The 18038-nt window shown below is 54.6% G+C and overlaps 1 protein-coding gene across 1 annotated transcript in view; it reads right to left on the reverse strand.

The window, feature by feature from the left end:
* The window catches only part of BRAT1 (BRCA1 associated ATM activator 1), a 28447-nt gene that overhangs the window by 2560 nt on the left and 7849 nt on the right, over positions 1–18038 (reverse strand). Inside the window, exons 6-14 of the mRNA XM_061569718.1 lie at positions 16683–16890; positions 16578–16651; positions 15408–15524; positions 14185–14420; positions 10664–10853; positions 5620–5693; positions 3965–4049; positions 1518–1619; positions 313–509 (exon numbers count right to left, since the gene is read on the reverse strand). Of these exons, the coding sequence (XP_061425702.1) occupies positions 313–509; positions 1518–1619; positions 3965–4049; positions 5620–5693; positions 10664–10853; positions 14185–14420; positions 15408–15524; positions 16578–16651; positions 16683–16890 (1283 nt within the window). The remainder of the gene's footprint in view (positions 1–312; positions 510–1517; positions 1620–3964; positions 4050–5619; positions 5694–10663; positions 10854–14184; positions 14421–15407; positions 15525–16577; positions 16652–16682; positions 16891–18038) is intronic.

Raw genomic sequence — 18038 nt, forward strand, 5'->3', positions numbered from 1 at the left:
AACCCTGCCTCTCAACTGCTGCGGAATTGCCAACCATGGGCCAGTCACCCAATGACTGCCCACACCCGAGTCAACCCAGCCCAACTAGAATTGAACCCTCGACCTACCGATTTGCCGGCCGCTCGCCCTGCCGCGGGAGCCGGGGTCAAAACCAACAACAACTAAATAAATAAACAAGCGAAAAACAGCGCGGTGATGAATGCGGCGTGTCGCCGTGGCGACCGTCGAAGGAGAGTGGGGGCGTGCGGGCGGGGGGGGAGGGGGAGGGGAGCGGTCTGGGGGGGGGGGGGGTGCTGTGCGAGCGTCGTTCACCTCCGTCAGGTGAAGGGCGGCCAGAGCGCGGGCCCAAGCGGCGCCGTCGCCACCCAGCGCCATCGCCCCCAGCGCCACGACGGCGCTCGCGCGCACGTAGGCCTGCGCGTCCGACAGCCGGTGCCACGCGGCGCCGGCGTGCAGCCCGTGCCGCGCCAGCCACGGCGCCAACGCCGACCCCGGTGCTGCTGCTGCTGCTGCGGGGGAGAGGCGAGGCGGTGGCGTGGGGAAGGATGGGATTTGGGGGTAGGGCGGAGGAGATGTGTTGTGGGGCGGGGGGGGAATGGGGGGGGGGCAGGGGGTGTGAGTTGGTGACCGCTGGACCCTGGTGGGCGTTGGCGAGAGTTGCGGCGTCAGCAGCAGCAGCAGCTAGCGCCCCGCGGTGATAAACAGCGTGATTTATTGAACCGCTCCTGTGCGGACAATGCGAGAGATCGGCCAATGAGCACGGGCGGACGCCGCATACACTCACCCCACACGTACGCACACACACGCACACGCGTGGGCGTTTGCACACACACGGAGACAACGATTCCCCCCCTACCCCTATAGCTGTACAGACAGATGGGGCAAGTGCTGTTAGCGAGCACCTGTTCAGGCCGACGTGCAGTACGATGGGGTTGTGCGTGGCCAGAACCACGCCCGGCCGGCTTTGTCTCCCCGGTGCTGCTGTTTGCAAGCTGCGCCGGGTGCTCGTTCAAGGCTAGGTTAACCTAGGTGGAGGCCCCAGACCGGTGCGGATGTCGCTCGCCACCGATGTTTTCCCGTGGCCAGAAATCGAACTGAGGTGTCGCCGGGTTCACCGCTAAGGGCCAGCGATGTCACCACAGTGCACTCGCTCTTTCACTCAGCTGCTCTCACCCACTAATTGCATCCCTCATTCATGCACTCACTCATCCACTTGCTTACCCACCCACCAATGCACTGCCTCCCTCACTCACCCACTCAAGCATCCACTCACCAACTCATTCACTACACCCCTCACTCACCCACCTACCAACCCACTCATTCACTTCCTCCCTCACTCACCCAACAACTCATTCACTCCCTCACTCACCCACCCACTTACTACATCCCTCACTCACACACCTATCCACCTACTCGTACACTACCCCACTCGCTTGCTCATTCGCTCGCTCGCACTCGCTGAGCCGCGCGTTGAGCGGACGGTGGCGGATGCGCGCCGGAGGGGAGGGGGGCCTTACCGCGGGGACTCGCCGAGACCCCGGCCGCCAGGAATTCCAGCGACGAGTCGCGTACCTCCCAGCGGCTGTCCTCCAATCGCAGCGCCAGCACGCGGACCAGAGCTGGCGGTGAGGCACGGCGTGGGTACACGGGGGTTGGGAGCAACGCGGTGGGGGAGGGGGGGGGGTTAGAGGTCTTGCGGCGGTGCGGTTGTCGGAAGAGGGGGGTGATGAGTGGGGGGCGGCGATGGTTATCCACACGCACACAAAGATAAAGATCCCCTGTGCAGCCTGAACAGGCTGTCGGGGCAAAGTGCTGTTAGCGAACGCCTGCGAAGGACAGCACGGTGCCTGGCCGGTCGCATCTGTCTGCCCAGTTTGACGCACTGCACCTGGTATTTGCTTAAGGCTGAGTCGACCTAGGGGAGACCTTGGACCAGTTGAGATACCTTGTCTCACCTGTGTACGTTCACTACTCCACGTGTTCTTTTTCCCGTTTCTCGGGCATGGCCATTGGTGTTTGTCGGAAAGGTCGATGCGGTTGGAGTTGGGGTGCGGTTGCCTGATCTCAACCGCCCAACCACCAAATCCCCTTTCGTGTCCAAACAAACCGTAATTAGCTCAAGGATCGATCCAGCTCGTCATCAGCCATGCTCAATCGACTGCCGGATGAGGGCCTCCCTCACGGTCCCGCGATGCAAAGATCCACCCAGCACCCGCAACTTGCACGCGACCTAAATGTCAGTCGCTCCATCTCCCGCGGCGGGCATCTCCTTGGGTGTGCGTTTGAGCCACGCCTGCCATGCACAAGAGGCTCGCAGTCTCAGTGGGATTTACATCCCCGGTTCGATGAATAGGGGAGCTACCAGTGGTGAAAGGATCCGCACGCTGGACTTGCAATCCAGAAACCACCGTCTTACACCACTCCCCCCCACAACCGGCCCCCCACCAGCCTGTCCACAGTTAGTCTATGATCGGCAGGTCACGTACGGTGAGGCAAAGCGTGGCCAAGTTCTCCCACCTCTTCGAACAAGCCCGGCCAGCGTGATTGGAAAAGCAACCGAATACCGTCCTCAAGCTCCCACCAGCGGGAGGCCCCTTCCACCTGCATGGGCGCGAGTAGGAAATTGCAGGGGCTGCACCTGCGCCTGACCGGCGACGACGAGCGAGCGGAACTCGAGCGAGGAGCGGCCGCGTCGCTGTGCCGCGGCGAGCGAGGCTTTTTCCGCCGCTCGATCTAAGCACGCGGAATTTTAAAGCGGGACGTCGCTCCCCCAGCGAGACGCGGATCCACCTCCCCCCCCCCCCACCTCCTACCCCCCTCACCGCCTCCCCCCCCCCGCCCCTCTCTCTTGCACCCCACCGCACGCCTTGCTCGTCCCGTCGTGTGAGCGTTGCGGAAACACCTCGCTCCGCGCGCGTGCGCCACGACTAAAAAAAGTCAAGTAATAAACATCCCATCGGCGGTGGCGGCGCGGCCGGCGAGCCGGGAGCCGCCCCTTGCTGCCATTTCGCTCGGCTCGGTGGCCTCAATAAAACGGGAGGAGGAATGGAGGGAGACGACCGCCCGCCCGCCCGCCCGCGCGCGCGCTCGCCGCCGCAGTAAAGCTGTCATAGCACCATTGATTTTCTTTGCTCGGTGGAGGCCTCTCTCTTATGGCTATTGACCCGCGCGGGGAGGGCCTGATTGAAAACTTTGCGTCGCGATATTTAATTGCACGCTTTACTACGTGCGCGATGTGTGTGTGTGTGTGATGTGTGTGTGATGTGTGTGTGTGATGTGTGTGTGTACGATGTGTGTGTGTGTGCGATGTGTGTGTGTGATGTGTGTGTGCGTTGTGTGTGTGCGATGTGCGTGTGTGTGTGTGCGATGTGTGTGTGATGTGTGTGTGTGCGATGTGTGTGTGTGTGCGATGTGTGTGTGTGTGTGCGATGTGTGTGCGATGTGTGTGTGTGTGCGATGTGTGTGTGTGCGATGTGTGTGTGCGATGTGTGTGTGTGTGCGATGTGTGTCTGTGTGTGCGATGTGCGGCGGAGGGTGGGGGGAGGGGAGGGGGGGAAGTTGGAGGGGGGCCAGGGGGAGGGTGATGGAGCCGTTTGGCGAGACTCGGAAACCGTCTCGGCTGCCTTGGTAAAGCAGCGCTAACGCGAGGGTGATGGTGGTGGTGGTGATGGTGGTCATGGTGGTGGTGATGGTTGTGATATGGTGGTGGTTGTAATGGTGGTGGTCGTGAGGACGGTATTGGTGGTGGTGGTGATGGGGGGGGGAGGGGGGTGCGGCAACATCATGACCGACGTGTAACCTAAACATTTGTGCAGCCCTTTTGTCAATCCGCTGCTGGATGACAGCCTTCCCACGCCATGCAGGTTAATTGACCGTACGTGAAACTGCACCACGCTGGCCAGCACGGGCTGGTGAAGGCAGCCCCCCTGAAAGCGCACAGAGACACACACAGACACGGACTCACCATCCTCCGTGTCACTTGTCAGCCAGGCCGGGCCCCGCTCAGGCTCCAGCCAGCGCTGAAGGGCCCGGAAAGCCTTGGCAATGACCTACTCACACGGGCAGCAAAGAGACAAAAGACAAAGGTAAAGATCCCCTGTATAGCCGTAACAGACTGTTGCGGCATGTGCTGTTAGCGAGTAGCACCTATGAAGGCCGGCATGACACACAAGGGGTGGGTGGCCAGCACCACACCCAGCGGCCGCATTCATCTCCCCAGTGTTTAAGTTTACACACCACACCAGGTACTCATTTGAGGCCGAGTCAACCTAGGGCAGAGGCCCAGTACAGGTTCATATATCCACCACCGTAATTGGTCGTGAGCGGGAATCGAACTCGGGGCGGCAGGTTCCCAGCGCAGTGCGCTGACCACTGCGCCACCGTTCCCCACTACCGCAGAAAGAGACACACGCACGCACACAGCCGTGATCGTCTTGGTGCCACAAATGGGTCATGCTTGTGACTCCATCGAATTTGTATTCCGGGGTCAGAATACGAGCAGGGCTAGGGGTCAGCGTTGCGCACCTACCCAGTGGTTCCCCTTGCAAATGCACGCCTAGGCCGCATTCCGAACTATTATTCTATTTTAATTATTTATTTTTACCTACGTGACTTTACCGGAAAAAACCTAAGCGTATGCCCCATAACGGTGCGGAGCAAGACATGAATCAGAATCATAATATATACTGGAGGAATCCGATGAGCTATAACGCACTTTTTTTCCACAGATGTCCACGTGATACGAAAGGGTGCACCAACCTCGTTCAGACTGGCTTCCGTCAACATGAAGACACGAGCCAATCAGCCCAGTCGGCTAAGTCCCAGCAGCACCACGGCTATGGGAATAGAGGCATTACGCCAACTGCCGAGGGTGAGCGAAGGACGTTTAAACTACCACAGGCAGGGGGTTAAAATAATATATTGCATTCTCACCCCGGGGTTAGAATTCTACTGGGGTCAAAATACAACTCGCACAGGCGCCGTTCAAAGGTGGTATTTGTGTGTGTGTGTGTGTGTAGGACACGTACGCGCATGTACGTTTGTGAAGTATAACGGTATGTGAGCAAGGCTATGAACCCGTCGATCCGAGTTCGAGTATCACTGGGGAGAAAAAAGTGGCCGGGCAAGGTGCTGGCCACCCACCCCCTCGTGTGCTGTGCTGGCCACACCACGTCCTATGAAGGCCAAAACGGGCATGTGCTCACTCACGGAACTTGCCCGGAACGGTCTGTTCAGGCTATGTGTGTGGAAGTGTGTGTGAGCGGTAGTGTAGCGGTTTGCGCACTGCGCTACGAACCCAGCGACCCGGGTTTGATTCTCGCTCACGGCCAACCCCAGTGACGATTATCTACACTGTTCCTCAACCCATCCTTAAATAAGTACCTGGTGCGGTGTGTAACCATCGCGACTGGGGAGACAAAGGCGGCCGGGCGTGCTGCTGGCCACCCACCCCCTCGTGTACTGCTCTGGCCTTCATAGGTGCTCGTGAACAGCACTTACCTCAACAGTCTGTTAAAGGTTACACAGAGGACGTTTGTCTTTGCTGTTGTTGTGCGAGCGCACATCGCCGGGCGAACGCGGCCGGGCAAATGCGAGGAGCGAGGTCAGAGCGGCGCTTACGCTGGGGTCGGCATCCGGACTGCCCAGGCACCCGAGCAGAACCTTCACCACCGCACGTCCGAGGGCATCTTCGCCTGCCCGTGACGCACGCACGCACAGACACGCACACGTAGACACGTGAACGCACAGACGCGAATACTGTACGGACAATCGTGCACAACGACAGCCTGCCACTGTAGTGTTGCGTCGAACTTGGAGCCATATCTGACAGGAGAGGCGGGTTCCTTCCCGACAAACACGTGGCAGTTCAAGCAAGCCTGCCTCTGCTGCTGGCGAGACGATGAAATGTCGAAACCGGTCCGGTTCTTTCTCGTGTTTAACCAACGGCCGCTGAAATGATGCATTCACACCCAGAAGGCCGTGCGGCTGATGGGATGTGTGGGAGAGAGAAAAAAAACGCATCTCTTGCGCAACGCCGAGGTTCTCCGAGCCCCATGCAGGTTAGCGAACACATGCTACACGATGGCTTATTTCGCGTTTTTAATTTTATTTGATCTCTCCCCGTCTCTCCTCACACGCTTCTTTCTCACTTCGCTCTCCCTCGCTCTCTCTCTCTGGAGTCTTCTCCAAGACAAAAGTGCGACTGATTTTTCAACAAAAACTTTCACCGCAAACAGGGGTGGGGGTGGGGAAATTCCTCTGCCTGGGGGCAAATTGTCAAATAAGCAAGGCAATCAAGCACTAATTGGAGACACCCTCGCTCGTAATTAATTCGTGTCTCATAATCGGCAGTAACGAACGGCGTGGGCGGGACGACGACAAAGGAGCCGGGGGGCGGGTCGGAGTGTAGGTGGCACGTGGATAGTAGTACTTGCCGTCACGGTGAGAGATATACTTGAGGTGGTGTACCGGGTGCAGAAATGTGTTCCAAGCTGCCTCCCCCACCCCCGCCCCACCAAAACAGACCTGGCTGCAATTAAGCCCAGTACTTAAGCAGAGACGCATCGACCTTTGCAGAGGTCCACAGGCTTCATGTACTCTTAGTTCTTTCGGTAAAGTCACGTAGGTAAAAAAATGAAATTAAAATTATTTTTATTAATTTTAATTTCATTTTTTTACCTACGTGACTTTACCGAAAGAACTAAGAGTATGAATCCTTGCAGTCACGAAAGCTTCAAATCTAGAATTAGGCTTCATGTAGACTCCGGAGGCCCATACACTTACATAGAAGAGCTTCATATAGACTGACACAGAGATGCACAGGCTGCATTGCAGACTCGCGGAGACCCATGCACTTAGACTCATAGAGGCCCCCGTAGACTTACACAGGGCTTCACTGTGTGTGGAACATACATGTAGACTGGAGTATATGTGGCAGGTCGGGAGGTGGCATGTGACGAGTAGTCGCCACATCCATTAGCGAGAGGTTTACTGGAGATGTGGTGTGCCGCTTGTGAAAATATTTGCTGGGTAGCCGACGTGGACAGACCTGGCTGAAATGAATCGCTGGATTCATTTCAGCGTCAGTTGGCAGAGGGGGGTGGGGGTGGGGGTGGGAAATGAATATTCATCACCGCTCGTTTGGCTCAATTATTATGACAGCCGCGCCACCGCTCTCGTAAGAAGCAGTGCATCACCCTGCATCGGACAACGGCCTCGGAAGGCGATGTCACTGGACCGCTTCTAAGGCCACGTCGGATCGCTTGAAGGGATCTCGGCAGTTGTTATGTCGCAGCCGCTTCTCGTGAGCGATGGGTCGCACCGCTCAGCGAGAGATGCGAACGGATTCCAACGCTTCTTGACGCGACGTCGATAGCGCAATCGGCCAAAATGAGGGGCGGAACGGATTTCTTCAGAGGATTAAATTAATAAACGATGGCGCAGCGGGTATTAATCAAGAGGCGGTAGGGGGGTGGGGGTGGCAGGGGGGTGGAGGATGGCAACATTAACCTCAAATCCCCCTCCGTCGCTCACCCTTTTCAAACAAAAGTCGCGGACCGCAGTTTACATGTTTTACGTCCACCGCCCGCGTTCCCACCTCCTACTTGGACCGCGGCTACTCTGCCGGCACCACTCGCCCGCGGTCACCACCCGAGGCGGCGGAAGTGTAGAGGCAGCGATTCCTTTATACGGCCAAATAAAAGTGAATTACGCGAGAGCCATTCCCAAATGATTGGATCATCCCCGCATTCACTTTTACTGGCCACATAACGACACCGGTTGCCACTAAAGATTTCGGGCTTTCTCAGCGAAGGCGGCACGCGGCCCGTGGTTGATGGCGTCACTTGGCACGCGGGCCCAGGAGCCCGGCTAAACGGTCACCCGGCGGCCCTGTGCCAACGCCGCTGATTGTGCGCGTGATGGCTGCTCAACCGTTAACATCTCGATCAGAGCTTTCTAGATGAGAGCTTCTTGCAATTCTAGATGAGAGCTTCTTGCAACTCTAGATCAGAACGTCTCAGAATTCTAGATCAAAGTTTTTCAGGATTCTCGATCAGAGCTTCTCGGAATTATAGGTCACAGCTTCTCAGAATTCAGCCCAATGTCGTCAGATTCTGAGTACTCGCATAAGCCACCATCATGCATAATCAGGAGTTAGAAGCTACTTCGGGAATACTTTGTGGGAAATAGAAAGCGGTGCTGCAAAATCAACTGTTGTACTGTTCCACGCTCGCATGTCTTTGCTCCCTACCTTCTTCACTAACCAGCACCGACCAGCGTGGTGAAGTATGGTAAACAACCCCCAACGGCCCGCACGGCATGTATTGACAAGAGGGCTGTGCACACGCTCATGATGCCAATTTCACTATTCCCGAGTAAACCCTCGCCGAGCCTCAAGACTCTCTTTGCAAGAGGGGGCGCTGCTACATTGAGATGTTCGGCCACGATTTCCATTCGTGGCGAGAGTTGGGCTTCTCGACTAGTCGTCCGAGTTGCGAGGCCGTGCCCAGCTAACGGGCCGAGAAACCGGCCAATGAACGCGACGGCACGGGCGGCTCTCCCCTCCTCGCACACTTCACAGAGGCGAGCGTCGTGTGTCTTGCAAGACAACAGAAGGAGTTGCAAGAAATGCGAATAATCAAGCTTGGAGGAGCGGGAGCTAGTGGGGCGGGCGAGTGGGTGCGTGAAGGACGATCATTTCCAGTGGCAACCCCGCGCGGGAATAATTCGGGATCCCATTAAGACTTTTTTTTTTTATTAAAACTTCAAAGACGATTGTCGGGTCCAAAAAAACTTTGTTTAAATATTAACGGCACTATTTTATTATTTATGAGGTCATCTGCTGTCCTCAAACTTGGCCGCGTTTGAAAGTGGTGGTGGGGTGGCAGCGACGAGCTGCGGCAGTTGCGGGCGCCGCCGACACCAACGCCGCAGCGCCGCGTCGGCACAAAACGAGGTCGGTCGATTCCTCAAGACATAGCGCCAGACGGGATTTCGTAATTATTGCATGTTTTTTTGTTTGTTAATCATTACTATTATTATTTTGTTATTTGCGCAGTGCAAGGCGCTCCGTAATCGTCTCGTTGCGCCGCGTTAGTTCTCCGAGGCGCAAAAAAATTAAGGGGCACGAAGGCTCTATAATTATTCATTACCGCTGCGATTCACGACACAAGTTGCACGTGTATGTGCGTGTGTTGTGCCAGTTAGCGCGCCGAGCTACCAAGCTGGCAACCCAAGTTCGATTCCCGCTCACGGCCAACACAAGTGACGATTATCCCCTAGGTCGACTCAGCCTTAAAATTAGTACCTGGTGCGGTGTGTAAACATCACCACTGGGGGGACAAAGGCGATCGGGGGTGGTTGCTGGCCACCCACCCCCTTGTGTGCCGTGCCGGCCTTCATAGGTGCTCGCTAACAGCACTTGCCCCGACAGTCTGCTGAGACTATACGGGAGATCTTTGCTTTAATATTTTTGTGCGAGTGTGTGCAAGTTATCGTGATGATTACAGAACCTATCCACACGTACATCGAACTTATTTCGCACTGTGCGTGGCCAATCGTGCAAATCGGAGGTGCGGGGAAAAGGACAAACTAAAGCACAATAACCAGCTCTCAAGAAATTCGTTTTCAATCTAGATTTAAAAGTGCATGGCTCCAGTGGCTTCCTAAGATGTCTATGTGGGTGTGTGCGCGCAGGGAGCGGTGGTGGAGTAGTTAGCGCGGCCACTCCGAGACTGTGCACCCGAGCTCTGACCAGCGTGGTGAAGTATGGTCAAACAACTCCCGTGACCAAGGGAGTGTGGGAAGGCCTTCATCCTCATATTATCATAGCACGAATCCTGTTGTGTCTCGGTGACATGGCGGAATATTGAGATTAATCCACATATTTCCAATAACTTTTTACTGTGTATACAAGTACTGTTGCATACATGAGTGAAGTTGTGCATGAGTGTTGTGTTTACGTGTGTTGTGTATGCAAATATAATTGTGTATACGAGTGCTTTGTATATATGTCGTGTTTACGAGTAATGGTGTGTATTAGTATAGTTGTGCATCAGTGCAGTGTTTATACAGTTGTCATTATGTATACACGCGTCAATGTGTATACGAATTATCGTTGTGTATGTTTGTTGTATGCGTGTGTTGTTGTGTGTACAAGTGTCGTATGCATAATCAACGTTTTTGGGTTTGATCGCGTTACTTATAAATGTGTCGTAACCCTCCACCACACGACACGGCCAATCAGCAAAAAAGTGTCACGTTGACAAAAGACAAATAGTTCACTGCTTTAGCCCACCGGTGTGTTGAAGCGTGAAACCATCGGGCTATTCTGGCGAAATGATGCTGGATGCAATTGCCAGCGAAACGTCGTACCCAAAAATTGTAAATGTTGTGGTTTCACGCTTCAACACACCGGTGGGCTAAAGCAGTGAACTATTTGTCTTTTGTCAACGTGACACTTTTTTGCTGATTGGCCGTGTCGGGTGGTGGAGGGTTACGACGCATTTATAAATAACGCTATCTAACCCAAAAACGTTGATTATGAATAATATTGGTCGCGAAAGCCTACGTGTTAAAGTGTCGTATGTATCAGTGCCGTTGTGTATACCAGGGTTATCGTATATCCAAATGCCGTTGTGTATACAAGCATTGTGTTCATTACCTTCTGTTGGTGCGGCCAGGGCAGCCAAGCAGTCAAGCCCCACCCTCTGCACTCGCGAGCAGCCAATCAGAAATAGCGCCAGCCGCCCTCCTGTGGGGGATTGTGGGAGGTCTAGGCCGAGGCTGAGGGCGACCACGCGGCACACGCCCTCGGTGGCCGCCGTGGCCTCCGCACGTCCGAGTGTCCGCTCCTGCACGGGGGAAGGGGAGGCGGCGAGGGGGTGCGTGGGGTCGAAAAACAACAGCGCAATTAGGCCAGGCTCATTAAGGTCCCCTTCCCTTTCATCAGGACCTCAATATCGTCCCCCGTGATCATTTGAAGTCATGCCAAGCCCTTTTGGACCCATGCTCTTAACGTTAAACAATGCGAATTCAATTCAGATTAATCTTGGGAGAGCTGAATGGAGTTCAAAAGAGCTCGCAAACAAACGCCCTGCGAAAGACCCAATGCAGAAGATCCCTGGTTTTGATCTTCCGTGAAGCTCGTGGTCCAACCTTAATCGCATCCACTGCACAAACCGTGGCAGATGTGCGTGCCTGATGCACAAATGGAAAATTTTAAACTCTCCAGCATCCAGAACAGACCGTACAACGTATAACAATGCAAAACAATGCAATAATGTCCGATCCACAAATACGAAGGAGACATCACGGCGATAAACTCCGCGGCTCCCCACGCGGCCATCTGGCTTGACCACCTCGATGTCAAATTGTTGCTCTGCATCTTCATCAGCAGCCGTACGGAGGAAGAAGATTAAAGATACAATATTCCTGGGAGACTCAACCGGAATACAAGTACGGCGAAATCTTGGCCAGCGCGGGGCAAGGTTCTTGAAAACTGACCGCAATCGACAAATCCGTGATCCGCAAAATCAAAGGCGCGTGGGAAAAAATAGGACCGGGTTCTCGGTTTGCAATAAAACACCACTTCCCTTTTGTTTCATGCTCCCCTACATGAACCCAAACGTGAAACAGGAAGTATATTTCAACGTAAAATGTTTTCTACAGTGTTAAATATAACCTGTAAAGTAAATCAACTATAAACTGTTTTTTATTTGACCAGGTAAGGCACGCCGAGCGATATGGCTGGTCACAAATGATAGCTCACCGAAGTGACTTATGTGGAAGTGTATAGCAGCCACATAATCTAAGCGCTTGCTTCTAAACGTGGAGGGAAACACCGGCGGACTTGGGAGTACATGCAAACTCCAAATATACAGCAGGCGTCAGGGTCGGGACTGAACCCACGACCTCCTGTATACCAGGCGAGGTAGTTAACATCTTCCCACAGTGGCGCCCCAAATGAATGCATGTACAGTATTGTACGCAATCGTGCGGTTGAACCTCGCCACCTCGCTGGACGCTGGCGAACACGTGAACTGGCACCTGCGACGGGCGTCAAGCGCGCAATCGGCGAACTGTATCTCAATAAATTTGGCGCGAATGGTCAAATCCGCTATGGTCAAGGTTTTGGTTTGCACCTTCTCCAAATGGAACATCAAAGCGGAGCCGGCATGGGGCCCACATGGTGTAGGTGGTTTTCCACTGGCTGTTTGCCGAGCCGTGATACACGCTGGCCTCACAAGACCACTGCATCTATACTCTTAGGTATTTTTCGGTAAAGTCACGTAGGTAAAAAATAAAATAAAATTAATAAAAGTAATAATAGAAATAAAATAATAAATCACGATGTTTCGGAGGCAACACAAGTCTCCGTCATCAGGTGGGACCGTCCACCTGATGACTGATACAGTAAATCTAGCTGTGACGGTCCCACCTGATGACGGAGATTTGTGTTGCCTCCGAAACGTCGTGATTTATATTATTTCTATTATTACTTTTATTAATTTTCATTGTATTTTTTACCTACGTGACTTTACCCAAAAACCTAAGAGTATGAATCCTTGCAGTCACGAAAGCTTCAAATCTAGAGCCACTACATCTGGCTTGGAGTCAAGCAAGGCCATGGGGCGGGAGTTATCGTTTTCGTCAAATGCATCATCTGCATGCCACCCGACTCGTTCATTTCATGCACAGTGGAAAAACAACAAGCTGCCTTCCAAGCCACACCGGAGCTGGCTTGGCTACGACTCTGTAGCTCCACCCACTACTAAGGTAGCTCCTCCCACTACTCTGGTAGATCCACGCGCTGCTCAGGTAACCCCACCCACTATTCAGAAGCTCCGCCCACCTTTGTCCAGATCATCAGCGGCGATCGGAACATTTTCAACCGCAGGGTGATACCGGAAGAGAGAGACTTTTTTTAATCCACGGGGACTGTCCGGGCCCAAACCGGAGACGTTTGGGTAGGATTTACGGAAACACGGCTCCTTTAATTTCTGAGGCTCCTGCACCGAGAGTAATGTCGCACGTACATACAAATAAATCATAAATATAGACTAAAGACGCGTCCCCACTTCGCAAGATTTTTTTGTCGAGCCTCCATTCGCGGCACCCGCGCCAGCGCGCGCGTTTTATGTCCGCGTGTTTTAATGCGGCTCATGCATACATGCATACCACGTGTGTTTGTAAGTGGCTGTTCCCCATCGCTCTTTCAATTATGCATCACCGCACCGACTGCCACGACCGTGACATCTTTTGTTTCATGACGTGTGACACGCGAAACAGCACCACCCAGAGAACAGCGTGTGACACGCGCGCAATTACACCCCGATCAAATAATTAATAAATAAGCAGGCAAAGAATGCGTTTCGTGGCCAAAGGAACGACAAGGCGAATTAACATTTTACATCGGTGAAGCCGGTGGGAATTACGCCGCGAGACGGGGAAGGGAGAAACGCATGGATCAGAGAGAAAAATTCAAGGTGAGAGACATATCGTCGTCGTCGTATTGACGGTCGACACAAGTTGGGCTTGCGCAGGACAAGTCATGGCTAGGAGGGTTGATGTCCAGTGGGGCCAAGACTAACGGCGGAGGGGCAAGCCGAAGCAAGGAATGCCGCGGAGATGGTGACGATACTCGGGTAATATGAATCCAGTCAACCAGGAGTTGGCAGATGAAATAGCCATTGGAATTCATGGGTGAGGAAGGCCCATTCATTTCCTCAACATCATCAGGTGCAATGATTCCACTGCTGGACGAAGACTGCCTCCACAAGCCGAGGCCTGACACGTGACGCAGCGATTCACCTAGCTCCTGCGCTCACGAAGCAGTCTCGCCGGTGCGTCTCCCCCAGCAGACGTCCAGAAACGTAGATTTGGACGGAGTCGCAACGCCGACTGCGATGGGCGCAGGCGTTCCCGCGAGGGCAGCACTGTTGCATGGCGCGCAGTAGGGGGCAGTGCCGCAAAAATCCCCTGTAGAACCCATCCTTCGATGCCCCTATGGCAAGAATCTTATGGCAAGACCTTTCCCCAACCCGCGGCATGACAAAAAGAAGCACGGCCAAGACAACACGGCACGCTGGATGTGGTGTGGCGATGGCGCGGGCGGCACGTGGCCTTGCCGTAGCCACGCGTCAGGGATGTGAAGTGGATGTGATGAAAGTAAAAAAGAAAAACCTCTCCGGCCAGCTGACTGAGGAGGTGCGTCGCGTGGCACAGCAGCCCCACGGCGCCGGCCCGCGTGCCCATGTGCCGCAGCGCCCAGGTGGCCACGCCGTCGGCGCCGGCGGAGGGGGGGAGCGGAGGCGGGAGCGGTGGCCCCCTCGGTCGCCGTCGAGCCGGCCTCCGCAGCGGCGGCGAGCAGAGGCAGCAGCACCGTGTGAACGTGCGCCGCGGCTGCGTCCCGCTCGGAGCTGCACGGGGAGGGGAGAGGGGGACCGGTGGGAGCGGGAGAAGCAGGGGGGGGGGGGGGGGGGGAGGCATCACGTCATCAAATAAATCATCAATCGCATCGCATTCGATTTTCTCATGAATTGCACTCCACAGGAGTTCACTGTGCGTAGATAATTTGAAAACAAGTCTTTCGTTAGTCTTTGACAATGTCTTTCAGAGCAACAATGCAGGCAGAAACGTGTCAAGAGCGTGACGCAAAAAAGAACATTGGCAGTTCCTGAAACATTGCACTGTGGCCGTCTTTCCTTAAGTTATCATCAAAATAAATTTGGGCAGAAAGTTGACCGGCTTTACCAGCAACAGTGAGACGGACATAGATAACTGTGGACGGGTTTCGTCCGTGATTGGTCTCATCAGTAACAGTATAATCACCAACGCTGATAATATATTTGTAAGTCTGATGAAGTGTACACGGAGATGGACCAGGACAAGAATGATGGCCTCGGACAGGAAGACGAGGATGATGATGATGCTGCATCTGATGACAATCATTATCAGGGCTTAAATTCTCACGGAACATCGGTTTAACTCACTCTCGTATGGCAGAGTGTGTGAGATGTGCGTGGACCAGAGGTCGCTTGAAGGGATCTCATTGGGGGGTAGCTCTGTAATATCCACTTCTGTAGGCCAGCAGAGTTGCGCTGTTGCCTGCGAGAGTTCCGAATGGATTCTCCTTCTCTTGCCATGAGACAGAGACATCACCTCTGAATGCCGAGCGGGTCTAATCAGGATGGTGGAGGACACGGTGTTATTCAACGGTACTTCACAGCGATTAGTGGCGAGGTTGATAAAGGCGGGTTAACGTATGCTGGAAACATAACGCCGCCGGCGGCTATGTATTGGGCGCTAAACAACACTGAAAAGTTGACGTCGCTTCTCGTCGTCGCCAACAGTGCCGCGGGGCGGTCCCGGCGTGGTGCGGTGTGTGTCGCTAGAGGCCCGCGTACCCGGGCAGCCGCGACAGAGCGGCGGCGAGCGACAGCCCGTGCCCCGCGTGCCGCGATTCCAGCAGCGCCTGCAGCAGCGCCGGCAGGTGCAGGAAGCCTGGGGGAGACTCGCGGCTCCTGGGAGGTGACGGGGGCGATGCGGGGGGCAAAGGGGCGAATGGGAACAGAGTTTACACCGTGAACTTGCGTCATGACCCCAACGATCCTACGGGCACCAAAGCGTTCACTTCTGAACGTGAAGATGTATCGCGCTCCGGCGTGTTTTCGGACCGGCTGCCGTCCGCCACGTCACCGGAACACGAGCTCGGAGACCTGAACTTGGGATCCGAATCGCAAGACTCCCGAGTATTCGCCGTTTCACCACTGAACATGTCGAGCACCACGCGGTAAAACCCGAACCCAGCCATGTTAGCGCCGTGCGGGAGTCAGCAACAGGTTTGCAATGATTCATTCCCCCCCGAGTGTTCACAGCTGGCTTAGCACGATTCTGGGTCACTCAGGAATAGCCCGTCTCGGTCCTACCGCCGTCTGTCCTGTTGGCGCCATCTAACCCCATCCCATCTGTTCCGTCTCTCGTCAATTCTGTCTCGCTTGTGCTGCCAGCTATGATCTGTCCCATTAGCGCCATCGGTATGAACATATATGTCCATATAGCATCATCATCGCTATCGTCATCATCCCGTCAGCCGTGATCAATCCACTGCTGGATGAGGGCTGCCGCCACCTCACCATCCGGCCATGTAACGATCCCCGCCTGTTAGCGTCTGCACATGGACTCATTGCAGCACGTCGTGTAGGTACGACGTACGGCTTGCGGAAGTAATCGATGACGTATTTAATGTGCGTATTGGGAATGGAATAATCGATTTTCAATTAATTACAGCGCTTGGAGAAAAAACCCCACGCTTGTGGTGTTTTGGCGGTGGTGGTGTGTTAGTGGCGGTGGTGATTTAGCGGTAGTGAGGGTTTGTTAGTGGCGGTGTTTTGGCAACAGTGGTGGTGTCGGTGTTCAAGCGGTGGTGGTTTTGTGGCCGTGATGGTAGTGGTGTTTTAGCGGCAGTGGTAGCGGTGTTTTGACGATAGTGGTGGTGTGCTAGCAGCGACGGTGACGGCGTTTTAGCAGCGGCGATGGTGTTTTGGCGATGCCGGCCGTCGGCCGTCGCTCCGCACCGCAGCAGCAGCGCCAAGTGAAGGTCCAGCAGCGCCTGCACCGTGCGCGTCTCGCGCTCGCCCACGCGTCCGCCCTCCCAGCAGGCCCGCACGTCCGGCCACAACGCCGCCATGGCCTCCCAGCGGCCGCCATCCTCCCCCGTGCCATCCGATCGGCCGTTCTCCGCCTCGGCGTCCGTCGCGAGGCCCGCGGCGCCGGCCACGCTGCCGCCGCTCGCCCACCACGCCGCCAGGAGACGCAGGGCCCGGCGGATGCCGTCTTCGCCGCCGTCGTCGCCGCGCAGAGACGAACGGACGGAACGGTCGACGAGGTCTGCGCGGGGGGAATGACACGAGCGTGACGACGACAATGAACGTGGCGACGAAGGAAGCCATTGCACAGCAACCGCAGCCGTAAATACCGTTAAGCGGTCACGGCAAGCACAGCCACAACGCCACGGCAATGACTGCAAATACGCTGTGCTGCAATCGCGTTATGCGACCACATCAAGGACGCATCGTACAGAGACCACAGCGACAAACGGGTTACATACAGCAACGAACATTATGCGGCAAACCACATTCGACATTATGGGAACCTCATTTGCCAGTAAAAATATGATAATTGGTTCTTTACCCTTCTATCTGGCAACAAAACTGACACCTTTTTACAAGGAGTCATGTTTGCATAGACCGCAATACCTGCAGTCATAATACAAACAAAAGAACATAACTCTGATAATGTGCACTGTCCTTAAAGTTGATTGGTCCACACCCGAGACAGCTTTCCTTCGAGCCTAGTCTCATATGGGTTGGACCAGATGACGCCAAAAGGCGCACAACTCAAGGACAATGCACCATCAGAGTATGAGAGCTCGGGGCAAGCATCTACACTATGGGAACCTCATTTGCCAGTAAAAATATGATAATTGGTTCTTTACCCTTCTATCTGGCAACAAAACTGACACCTTTTTACAAGGAGTCATGTTTGCATAGACCGCAATAAATAAAATATCAGAGTTATGTTCTTTTGTTTGTATTATGACTGCAGGTATTGCGGTCTATGCAAACATGACTCCTTGTAAAAAGGTGTCAGTTTTGTTGCCAGATAGAAGGGTAAAGAACCAATTATCACATTCGACATAATAACAACAAACACATTCAACACAAAAACAACAAACCCCTTCAACACAAAAACCGCAACAACACAACAACCACACATTGACCGTCGGCACATCTTAACAGCGCACGGGGGGGCCGTAATCCGGCAGTGGAATCTCGCCGCGAAACTTTAATGCCCGCGGCGGCTTCTCCTTCTCCTCCCTCCTGCCGCTCGTGCTCCACATCGCTACTCTGAGCCAAGGGCTGCTTGGAGTTCGGATTGCCTCTTGCGCTAATTGGCCGTAATTGGCGAGCGGTGAGAGGAGGTGGGGGGGTGGCTCCACCGCCGCCGCCGCCCCTCCGTGTCGCCGTGCCGTGAAT

This window comes from Lethenteron reissneri, chromosome 44, assembly GCF_015708825.2.
Source record: "Lethenteron reissneri isolate LAM-NWPU_2019-01 chromosome 44, ASM1570882v1, whole genome shotgun sequence".
Taxonomy (NCBI): Eukaryota; Metazoa; Chordata; class Hyperoartia; order Petromyzontiformes; family Petromyzontidae; genus Lethenteron; species Lethenteron reissneri.